General features: G+C 56.5%; 1 protein-coding gene across 4 annotated transcripts in view; it reads right to left on the minus strand.

Annotated features, from left to right (window-relative positions):
* Window positions 1–12208, minus strand: part of map7d1a (MAP7 domain containing 1a) — a 237264-nt gene that overhangs the window by 172133 nt on the left and 52923 nt on the right. Inside the window, exon 1 of one of the 4 annotated variants that reach the window (XM_072548592.1) lies at window positions 8554–8912. The exons of the other annotated variants lie outside the window; for them this stretch is intronic. Coding sequence (XP_072404693.1) covers window positions 8554–8590 — 37 coding nt within the window. The 5' untranslated portion in view covers window positions 8591–8912. Of the gene's footprint in view, window positions 1–8553; window positions 8913–12208 lie in introns of those variants that run through there. 4 annotated transcript variants of the gene reach the window in all.

Below are 12208 nucleotides of genomic sequence, written 5' to 3' on the forward strand. Positions count from 1 at the left end.
CTCTCACACTGTCCGCCCCTCTCACACTGTCCTCTCTCTCACACTGTCCTCTCTCTCACACTGTCCTCTCTCTCACACTGTCCTCCTGCTCTCACACTGTCCTCTCTCTCACACTGTCCTCCTGCTCTCACACTGTCCCCACTCTCACACTGTCCTCTCTATCACACTGTCCTCCCTCTCACACTGTCCTCTCTATCACACTGTCCTCCCTCTCACACTGTCCTCCTGCTCTCACACTGTCCTCCTGCTCTCACACTGTCCTCCCTCTCACGCACTGTCCCCCCTCTCACACTGTCCTCCCTCTCACACTGTCCCCGCTCTCACACTGTCCCCGCTCTCACACTGTCCCCGCTCTCACACTGTCCCCGCTCTCACACTGTCCACCCTCTCACAATCTCCTCCCACTCACACTTTCCCTGCTCTCACACTGTCCTCTCTCTCACACTGTCCTCCCCCCTCTTGTACTGTCCTCCCTCTCTCACAATTTCCTCCCTCTCACACTGTCCCCGCTCTCTCACTGCCTTCCCTCTCTCGCACTGCCTTCCCTCTCTCGCACTGCCCTCCCTCTCTCGCACTGCCCTCCCTCTCTCGCACTGCCCTCCCTCTCTCGCACTGCCCTCCCTCTCTCGCACTGCCCTCCCTCTCTCGCACTGCCCTCCCTCTCTCGCACTGCCCTCCCTCTCTCGCACTGCCCTCCCTCTCTCGCACTGCCCTCCCTCTCTCGCACTGCCCTCCCTCTCTCGCACTGCCCTCCCTCTCTCGCACTGCCCTCCCTCTCACGCACTGCCCTCCCTCTCACGCACTGTCCTCCCTCTCACGCACTGTCCTCCCTCTCACGCACTGTCCTCCCTCTCACGCACTGTCCTCCCTCTCACGCACTGTCCTCCCTCTCACGCACTGTCCTCCCTCTCACGCACTGTCCTCCCTCTCACGCACTGTCCTCCCTGACCTCCCTTTTACGCTGTACTCACTCTCATTCTGTCCCCCCCTCGCACTGTCCCCACTCTCACACTGTCCCCACTCTCACACTGTCCCCACTCTCACACTGCCCTCCCTCTCTCACACTGCCCTCCCTCTCTCACACTGTCCCCCCACTCACACACTGTCCCCCCACTCACACTATCCTCCCTCTCTCGTCCTGTCCTCCCTCTCACACTGCCCTCCCTGACCTCCCTTTTGCGCTATATTCACCCTTTTGCGCTATATTCACACTCACACTGTCCCCCCCTCACACACTGTCCTCCCTCTCTCACACTGTCCTCCCTCTCTCACTGTCCTCCCTCTCTCACACTGTCCTCCCTCTCTCACACTGTCCTCCCTCTCTCACACTGTCCTCCCTCTCCCTGACCTCCCTTTTGCGCTGTACTCACTCTCACACTGTCCGCCCCCTCTCGCACTGTCCCTGCTCTCGCACTGTCCCCGGTCTCGCACTGTCCTCCCCCTCTCACACACTGTCCTCTCTCTCATATGGTTCCTCCTCTCACACTGTCCTATCTCACACACTGTCCTCCCTCTCTCACACTGTCCTCCCTCTCTCACACTGTCCCCCCTCTCTCACACTGTCCCCCCTCTCTCACACTGTCCTCCCTCTCTCACACTGTCCTCCCTCTCACACTATCCCCCGCTCTCGCACTATCCCTGCTCTCACACTGTCCTCCCTCTCTCGCACTGTCCTCCCTCTCACACTGTCCTCCTGCTCTCACACTGTCCTCCCCCCTCTCACAATTTCCTCCCTCACGCACTGTCCCCCCTCTCGCACTGTCCTCCCTCTCATATGGTCCCCCCTCTCACACTGTCCCCGCTCTCTCACAGTGTCCACCCTCTCACACTGTCCTCTCATGCACACTGCCTTCCCTCACGCACACTGCCTTCCCTCACGCACACTGTCCTCTCTCTCATATGGTCCCCGCTCTCACACTGTCCCCGCTCTCACACTGTTCCCGCTCTCTCACAGTGTCCACCCTCTCACAATCTCCTCCCACTCACACTTTCCCTGCTCTCACACTGTCCTCTCTCTCACACTGTCCTCCCCCCTCTCGTACTGTCCTCCCTCTCTCACAATTTCCTCCCTCTCATACTGTCCCCGCTCTCACACTGCCCTCCCCCTCTCACACACTGTCCTCTCTCTCATATGGTTCCCCCTCTCACACTGTCCTCCCTCTCACACTGTCCTCCCTCTCACACACTGTCCCCCCCTCTCTCACACACTGTCCCCCCTCTCACACACTGTCCCCCCTCTCTCACACTGTCCTCCCTCACACACTGTCCTCCCTCTCTCACACTATTCCCCGCTCTCGCACTGTCCTCCCTCACACACTGTCCCCCCTCTCGCACTGTGTCCCCCCTCTCGCACTGTGTCTCCCCTCTCGCGCACTGCCCTCCCTGACCTCCCTTTTACGCTGTACTCACTCTCATTCTGTCCCCCCCCCGCACTGTCCCCACTCTCACACTGTCCCCACTCTCACACTGTGTCCCCCCTCTCTCACTGTCCTCCCTCTCTCGCACTGCCCTCCCTGACCTCCCTTTTACGCTGTACTCACTCTCATTCTGTCCCCCCCCCGCACTGTCCCCACTCTCACACTGCCCTCCCTCTCTCACACTGTCCCCCCACTCTCACACTGCCCTCCCTCTCTCACACTGTCCCCCCTCTCACACACTGTCCCCCCTCTCTCACACTGTCCTCCCTCACACACTGTCCTCCCTCTCTCACACTATTCCCCGCTCTCACACTATCCCTGCTCTCGCACTGCCCCCACTCTCACACTGTGTCCCCCCTCTCACACTGTGTCCCCCCTCTCACACTGTGTCCCCCCTCTCTCACTGTCCTCCCTCTCTCGCACTGCCCTCCCTGACCTCCCTTTTACGCTGTACTCACTCTCATTCTGTCCCCCCCTCGCACTGTCCCCACTCTCACACTGTCCCCACTCTCACACTGCCCTCCCTCTCTCACACTGTCCCCCCACTCACACACTGTCCCCCCACTCACACTATCCTCCCTCTCTCGTACTGTCCTCCCTCTCACTCTGCCCTCCCTGACCTCCCTTTTGCGCTATATTCACACTCACACTGTCCCCCCTCACACACTGTCCCCCCCTCACACACTGTCCTCCCTCTCTCACACTGTCCCCGCTCTCTCACACTGTCCTCCCTCTCCCTGACCTCCCTGTTGCGCTGTACTCACTCTCACACTGTCCTCCCGCTCTCGCACTGTCCTCTCTTTCACTCTGCCCCCCCCCCACACTGTCCTCCCACTCTCACTGTCCTCCCTCTCTCACACTGTCCTCCTGCTCTCACACTGTCCTCCTACACTCACGGTACCCCCCCTCTCGCACTGTCCTCCCCCTCTCACACTGTCCCCCCTCACACACTGTCCTCCCTCACACACTGTCCTCCCTCACACACTGCCCCCCCCACCCCACAAACTGTCCTCCCTCTCTCACACTGTCCTCCCTGACCTCCCTTTTGCGCTGCACTCACTCTCATACTGTCCCTCCCTCGCACTGTCCCCGCTCTCGCACTATCCCCGCTCTCGCCCTGTCCTCCCACTCACACTGTCCTCCCTCACACACTGTCCTGCTCTCACACTGTCTTTCCTCTCGCGCTGTCCTTTCTCTCACACTTTCCTCCCTCTCACATTGTCCCCACTCTCGCACTGTCCTCTCTCTCATACTATCCCCCCCACACTGTCCTCCCACTCTCACAATGTCCTCCCGCTCTCACATGGTCCTCCCTCTCACACTGGCCCCGCTCTCACTCTGGCCCCCCCTCTCGCACTGTGCCCCCCCTCTCGCACTGTGCCCCCCCTCTCGCACTGTGACCCCCTCACACACTATCCCCCCCTCACACACTGTCCCTACTCTCACAATCTCCTCCCTCTGAGAATCTCCTCCCTCTCACACTGTCCCTGGTCTCGCACTGTTTTCCCTCTCACACAGTCCGCCCCTCTCTCGCACTGTCCTCCCTCTCACACTGTCCTCCCTCTCACACTGTCCCCGGTCTCACACTGTCCTCCCTGACCTCCCTTTTGCGCTGTACTCACTCTCACACCCACCGCCCCTCTCGCACTGTTCCCGGTCTCACACTGTCCTCCCTCTCACACTGTCCCCCCTCTCGCACACTGTCCCCCCTCTCGCACACTGTCCTCCTGCTCTCACAGTCCCCCCCCAACATCGCTCTGTCCTCCCCCTCTCCCACTGTCCACTCTCTCACACTATCCCCAATCTTACACTGTCCTCCCTCACACACTGTCCTCCCTCACACACTGTCCTCCCCCACACACTGTCTCCGGTCTCGCACTATCCCTACTCTTGCACTGTCTTCCCTCTCACAGTCTGCCCCTCTCACATTGTCCTCCCTTTCACACTGTCCTACCTCTCCCACTGTCCCCGCTCTCCCACTGTTCCCCCTCTCACACTGTCCCCGCTCTCACACTGTCCCCGCTCTCACACTGTCCCCGCTCTCACATTGTCCCCGCTCTCACACTGTCCCCGCTCTCACACTGTTCCCCGCTCTCACACTGTCCCCGCTCTCACACTGTCCCCGCTCTCATACTGTCCCCGCTCTCACACTGTTCCCCCTCTCACACTGTCCTCCCACTCTCACACTGACCTGTTCCAATGAACATAGAACAGTACAGCACAGGAACGGACTCTTCAGCCCATGATGCTCTGCCAAACATGGGGCAATTTAAACTAATCCCTTCTGCCTGCCCTTGGTCCATATGCCTCCATCTGCTTATCTAAAAGTCACTTGAATCCCCCTGTTGTATCTGTCTCCACTGGCACCCCTGGCTGTGTATTCCGGACTCCTCATACTCTCTGTGTAAAACACTTACCCGTCACATCGTATTTAAATTTCCCGCTCGCACCTTAAATGCCTGCCCTCTGGTATTTGGGAAAAATGCAGCTCAGTGTGTAAACTCAAGAATGAGAGACTCACCTTTTAACTGGACTCTTTACTCAACAATAAATTCAACCATTTGAGATCCAGCCCTTTTTAGAAGTAATTATTCAACTCCTTGGTTCTTTCTTAATTTATTCACACCGTTTTTGGATGCTGCTATCTTGTCATTCGGATATCCTCCATATGCCTCTTATTGACTTATTACTGCTCTCTTTGACTCCTGCAGCATGAAATCTTGTGTCATTCAATTGCTCTCTCCAGCCCCTCCTGTCATTTCCCAAAACCTATTACTGTACATTTCAAACTTCCCTCAACTCCGATGTAAGGCCACAGGACCGGAAATTCTTCCTCTCTCCACAGAGACAGAGTGAAATCGCCCAGTAGTTTTTTATCACAATGCCAAAGATTTCGGTGAGGGCCGGGGTTGTAGGAAATGTAGGGGTCAGTGCTGAAAAGTCACACAGGAAAGACTATTCACAGTGACTCAAACACTACCAGCTGCGGCTCAGTGGTATTGTCCTTGCCTCTGAGTCATAGGTTAGACTCAGGGAGTGCTGCACTGCCCAAGGGTTTGTCTTTTAGATGAGGTACTAAGTTGTGGTTTGCTTCTTCAGTTGAACGTAAAAGATTCTGATTTGGAGATGCGGGTGTACAAAGTTAAAAATCACACAATACGTTGGGTGGCACGGTGGCTCAGTGGTTAGCACTGCTGCCTCACAGCACCAGGGTCCCAAGTTTGATTCCAGCCTTGGGCGACTGTCTGTGCAGAGTTTACACATTCTCCCTGTTTCTGCATGGGTTTTCTCCGGGTGCTCTGGTTTCCTCCCACAGTCCAAAGATGTGCAGGATAGGTGTGTTAGTCAGAGGGAAATGGGTCTGAGTGGGTTACTCTTCTGAGGGTCGGTGTGGACTGGTTGGGCCAAAGGGCTTGTTTCCACACTGTAGGGAATCTAACCTAAACCAGGTCATAGTCCATCAGATTTAATTGGAAGCACTAGTTTTCAGAGCGCTGCTCCTTCATCAGTTGGTTGTGGTGTATACAATCGTTAGACACAGAAAGCTAGTGCTTCCAATTAAACCTGTTGGACTATAACCTGGTGTTGCCTGATATTTAACTTTATAAAAGATTCTGTTGCACTATTGCAAAGAACAGGGGAAGTCTGCCCAAGCATCCGAGATAATATTGTTCTCTCGAGTCAGCAGCACAAAATTCAACTGTCCAGCCACTTTCTCACTGCTACTTGTTGGAACTTGCCACGCACAATTCTCCATCATATTTCCTCCAACAGTGACTACATTTTGAAAAGTTTGCCATGGTGGGGAATGCTTTTGGGCAGGATGTGTTGTGGTACAGTGGGTAGTGACCTTTCCTCTGGGCCAGGATTTGCAGGCTCAAGTCCAACCTGAGCCCTTGATTTCCACACATGACAGTACCAGAGGATTGTCAAAATGTAAATAGACTCATGGGCAAACGAGAAGAGTGGGAGAGTTTTCTGGTCAGTCAGAACATACACTGCAGTGCAACAACCTCTGTACATATCGTAAAACACCAGGAGCAGGCTCAAGAATGAACAAGTATTAACCCATCTTCCAAAGGACCAGCACTGATACACTTCAAGATATTCTGCGATCATGGAAGGTGCTACATAAATGCAAGTCTTTCAAAGGAAACAGTGAAAACCAAATTAGATTATTTACAGTGTGGAAACAGGCCATTCGGCCCAACAAGCCCACACCGACCCATTCCCTGGCATTTACCCCTTCATCTAACACTTACAGGCAATTTAGCATGGCCAATTCACCTAACCTGCACATTTTGTTTTGGATTGGGGGTGGAAACCAGAGCAAACCCACACAGACACAGGGAGAATATGCAAACTCCACATAGAGAGTCACCTGAGTCGGGAATTGAACCCAGGTCGCTGGTGCTGTGAGGCAGCAGCGCTAACCACTGTGCCACTGTGCCGCCCGTGACCAGAACTGATCCTAAGCTCACAAATAAGAAACTGCAGATACGGGAAATCTGAACTAAAACCAGAAACTGCTGGAAAATTTCAATATGATTGATGGAGAGGGAAATAGAGTTCACATTTTAGACCAATTTCCTTCCATCAGAGCCTGGTCTACAGGCTATTTCTAATGTGTTCTGGTTGGTAATTCTAACTTATTTCGCGAACAGTGCTCTTCATTTGTACTCAATCCACATCACCATACTACAGCATCAGTTAGTGATGCAGGTCCCTGACAGCCAATGCAGGTCAGCTGTAATGACCCAGAATTCCTGTTGGCCTTGAGGTCACACTGCACCCAAAGAAAAATTGACATTATAGTTCCAGGTCACACACTGGATAACCCATAGCAATGAATGGGGGATTTATTTTGGGAAAATGTTTTACCCCCTCTTGAAAACATCAATGATCCACAATCGTTATCCAAACAAACCCCTAGAATGGGAGAAAGTGAGGACTGCAGAGGAAGGGTCTGCACAGACACCATGGTGGACAAGGGAGGGGTAAAGGGAGGAGGAAGGGGGGGGGGGTCAGAAAGGGGGAGGGGAGGGGAGGAAAAGTGGGAGAAAGGGGAGGTTGTGGGGGCACAGGGGGAAGACAGGAGGGACTGAGGGGAGGGCAGGAGAGAGGAAGAGGAGAAACAATTGGTTTCCTGCGCTGGTGACTGAGATTAAATCACCCAGAACTTCCGAAAATGAAGTGGAGAGCCGCAAGAGGCTGGAACCTCTCTGTTTGAGATTCCAGATACACAGAGGGAGAATATGAAAGGTGTGAACTATTTAACTGGGCAGGGTAATAATTAGACCCTCTGCGTCTCCCCTTCTCTCTGGTACAGATGGGTGGTGTCAACTGGAATAGCTCACCATGTGGCCTCACGGTGCAGGGCTAGACTGGGCCCCCATCCCCATCAAACACACACACACACAGACTCATGTACAGACTCACAGAGGCGCACACATTCACACACAGACAGAGACTCACACAGACACATACACAGAGACACAGTCTCACAGACATAGAGACACACAAACACACAGAGACACAAACACACTGAGATACAGAGGCACAGATGCAGACACATACACGCACAAACACAGGGAGAGTGACACACACACAGTGAGGGCTCTGCAGCACAGCAGAGGATTAACCCTCATTCAGCCCCCTCCCCGCAAAGACACTGAAGGCAGGTGGGGGTCTCTGTCCCTCAGAATAAGGCCTCCCTCCCCCAGCCGGGAGCCGGGCAGATTCCGATGCGGTGACCTGTGAAGTGTGAGCAGACGGGGGAGGGTGGGGCGGCACTGGGAGCCAGACTGGAGAGCAATGGGAATGAGAAACCATTCAATGAGAGAGAGAGAGAGGCAGCGCCGAGCTCAGAAAATCACTGCAACTCTCATCGCAATCTCAGTACAATGCATCTGCAAATGCGCACGTCCCTCTCCCAGAGAGAGAGAGAGAGAGAGGCTGAATTCAACCCAGCTCTGAGTCCCTCTCTCTCTGGATTATGTCAAAGGAAATGTTTCCGCCCCGAAATGACCGGATCCGCTAGCAATTAAAATAGAAAACAGTTTCTGTGCACGCCACATAGAGACGGGAAGATTGCAAAAGGCGAGGGGGGTATTTTTGGATCTGATCAGAGACTTACACTGAGGCGGGATGCAAGCAGGCTGCTGGCTTTCCATGGCTGGTCGGCTACCAGAGTCTTCACACAGTCCCGCTCGGAGCCTGGATCATTGCTGCCTTTTTTTTTAAAGAAGACAAATCCCCACCCGAGAATCCGACCGATCGGGATCAGAACTTGAGAGAGGGGCCCACACCTCTCAAGTCAGTCTCCACTCTCCCTCCGGCAACAGCCAAATAAAAGTGTGGGATGTCAAAAAAGATTTTGCAACTCAACTTTCTCCTCCCCCTGTCTGTGTGTAATGTTGCATCGCTCTTCAATCAACCGCAGCAGAAGCGAAAGGGGAAAAAAAAACTTGGCCAGGACACTAGATAATGGATCACTCCCCCCCCAGCACCCACCCCCTTCGCCTTTTTATTTTAAACCAACACAGAGCGAGACTGAGCCAGTCAGACAGCGGCTGCACGACAGGAGCATTCATCAATCACTCTCTGCATTTGTGTGAGCCCTCCCTCCTCCTCTGTCCATCTGCATACCGCAGTTCTGCCCCAAAGGAGGGGGGGTAGGGAGGGACATCTCACTGATTCCCCCCACCCCATACCGCCTTGTGAGTCAGCCAGACCCTCTCCTCACCCCCCTAGCCCTGGGTGATTGGGTCATTCTGGTCCTGGTCTCACATTTCAGGGGTTTGGGGTGTGAAATTCTTTTGGAGTCAGCGAGGAGGATTTCCGTTTCGGAGCCTGGGACCTCCCCAGTGCCTGAAATCCATGTCAATACAGGGTTTGGATTTGATTAAGAGTCAAACTCCAATGTTTTGTTTGTTTCTCTTGATATACAACTGTACGGAACAGCGTTTGAGAATGTGTATATAAATATAAAGAGTTTTTTTAATGAATAAAATATATTTTTCAAATTTAAAAATATTGGATGAATCACCCTGGATACACAGACAGTGAAGAGTCAGACTGACTCTTGTTCACAGCCCCTATCCTTCTCTGTCTCCCCCTCCCCTCTCTCCCCTCTCTCTCTCTCTCTCCTCTCCCCCCTCCGCCCCTCCCCTCCCCTCTCTCCCCTCCTCTCCCCCTCCCCCCTCTCTCCTCTCCCCGCCTCTCCTCTCCCCCCCTCTCCCACCCTCTCCTCCCCACCTCTCTCTCCTCCCCCTTTCCCTCTCTCTCTCCTCCCTTTCCCTCTCTCTCTCCTCTCCCCCCTTTCTCTCCTCTCCCCCCTCCCCTCCCTCTCTCGCCTCTCCCCTCCCTCCTCTCCCCCTCCCTCTCTCACCTCCCCCCTCTCCCCTCCCTCTCTCGCCTCCCCCCTCTCCCCTCCCTCTCTTGCCTCCCCCCTCTCTCCTCCCTCTCTCGCCTCCCCCCTTCCCCTCCCCTCCCCCTCCCCTCCCTCTATCGCCTCTCCCCTCCCTCTCTCGCCTCCCCCCTCTCCCCTCCCTCTCTCGCCTCCCCCTCTCCCCTCCCTCTCTCGCCTCCCCCCTCTCCCCTCCCCCCCTCTCCCCTCCCTCTCTCGCCTCCCCCCTCTCCCCTCCCTCTCTTGCCTCCCCCCTCCCCTCCCTCTCTTGCCTCCCCCCCTCCCTTGCCTCCCCCCCTCCCCCCCCCTCTTGCCTCCCCCCCTCCCCTCCCTCTCTTGCCTCCCCCCCTCCCCTCCCCTTCCCTCTCTTGCCTCCCCCCCTCCCCTCCCTCTCTTGCCTCCCCCCCTCCCCTCCCTCTCTTGCCTCCCCCCCTCCCCTCCCTCTCTTGCCTCCCCCCTCCCCTCCCCCTCCCTCTCTTGCCTCCCCCCCTCCCCTCCCTCTCTTGCCTCCCCCCTCTCCCTCCTCCTCTCTTGCCTCCCCCCCTCCCCTCCCACTCTCGCCTCCCCCCTCCCCTCCCTCTCTCCCCTCCCTCTCTCCCCTCCCTCTCTCCCCTCCCCCCTCCCCTCCCTCTCTCCCATCCCTCCCGCCCCCCTCCCCTCCCTCTCTCCCATCCCTCCCGCCCCCCCTCCCCTCCCTCTCTCCCATCCCTCCCCCGCCCCCCTCCCCTCCCTCTCTCCCATCCCTCCCTCCCCCCCTCCCCTCCCTCTCTTGCCTCCCCCCCTCCCTCTCTTGCCTCCCCCCTCTCTCCTCTCTCTCTCGCCTCCCCCCTCCCCTCCCTCTCTCCCTCCCTCCCCTCCTCCCTCTCCCCTCCCCCCTCTCCCCTCCCTCTCTCGCCTCCCCCCTCCCCCTCCCTCTCTTGCCTCCCCCCTCCCCTCCCTCTCTTGCCTCCCCCCCTCCCCTCCCTCTCTTGCCTCCCCCCTCTCCCCTCCCTCTCTCCCTCCCTCTCTCGCCTCCCCCCTCCCCTCCCTCTCTCCTCGCCTCTCCTCTCCCTCCCTTTCTCACCTCCCCCCTCTCCCCTCCCTCTCTCGCCTCCCCCCTCTCCCCTCTCCCCTCCCTCTCTCGCCTCCCTCTCTCCCCTCCCCCCTCCCCTCCCTCTCTCCCATCCCTCCCTCCCCCCCTTCCCTCCCTCTCTCGCCTCCCCCCCTCCCCTCCCTCTCTCGCCTCCCCTCCCTCTCTCGCCTCCCCCCTCCCCCTCCCTCTCTCGCCTCCCCCCCTCCCTCTCTCGCCTCCCCCCCCTCCCTCTCTCGCCTCCCCCCCCTCCCTCTCTCGCCTCCCCCCCCTCCCTCTCTCGCCTCCCCCCCTCCCTCTCTCGCCTCCCCCCCTCCCTCTCTCGCCTCTCCACACCTCCTCTTCCCTCCCCCCCCCTCCTCCCCCCCCCTCCTCCCCCCCCTCTCCCCCTCCCCCCTTCCTCCCCCCCTCTCCCCCCCCCTCCCCCCTTCCTCCCCCCCCTTTCTCCCTCCCCCTTTCCCCCCCCTTCCTTCCCCCCCCCCCTTCCCCCCCGGTCTCTCTCTCTCTCTTTCTCTCTCTCTCCCTCTCTCTGCCGCTGAAGGGCTCGGCTCACTCCACACCCTCATTCCCGAGGCCACCTCTAAGCCCACTTCCCCGGAGTTTTGACACTGGCCATGCTCCCCCATCCCAGGCTCAGCCCGGCGTCCAGACTTCTGCATTTACACAAGTCTGTGGTAAACGAAACTAACCAAAAATCAGGGAATGTCTTCTGAAACCGTTATACCCACCGGATGCACCAGAAATGCTGTTTATTGTTAAGCATTCTGCATCAACTAGTTTTGACAATAGTTGGGGATTAATTAGCTAGATTGCCGAATATCAAATTCGCTGGCATGTATTGGTTAGATATGGGGAGGTGTGATTGAGTGTCCCCCCTCGTCACAATTACCCCTCCACCCTAAAGCCAGGGAGGAACTTCCAATTACCATTTTTCTTTTCTAGAACTCAACACATTCTATTATGGCATCAAAGTATTTCATTTTCTTTTTGCGAAGATCTTGTTTGAAAGCACTTTTAGATTAGATTCCCTAAAGTGTGGAAACAGGCCCTTCGACCCAACATGTCCACACCAACCCTCCGAAGAGCAACCCACCCAAAACCATTCCCCCTCTGACTAACGCACCCCAGCACTATTGACAATTTAGCACGGCCAATTCACCTGACCTGCACATCTATGGACTGGGGAGGGGAGAGAAACCAGAGGAAACCCGGGCAGATACAGGGAGACTGTGCAAATTCCACATGGACAGTTGCCCAAGAGTGGAATCGAACCGAGGACCCTGGTGTTATGAGGCAACAGTGATAACCACAGAG

The sequence above is a fragment of the Chiloscyllium punctatum genome, chromosome 27 (assembly GCF_047496795.1).
Source record: "Chiloscyllium punctatum isolate Juve2018m chromosome 27, sChiPun1.3, whole genome shotgun sequence".
NCBI classification, from domain to species: domain Eukaryota; kingdom Metazoa; phylum Chordata; class Chondrichthyes; order Orectolobiformes; family Hemiscylliidae; genus Chiloscyllium; species Chiloscyllium punctatum.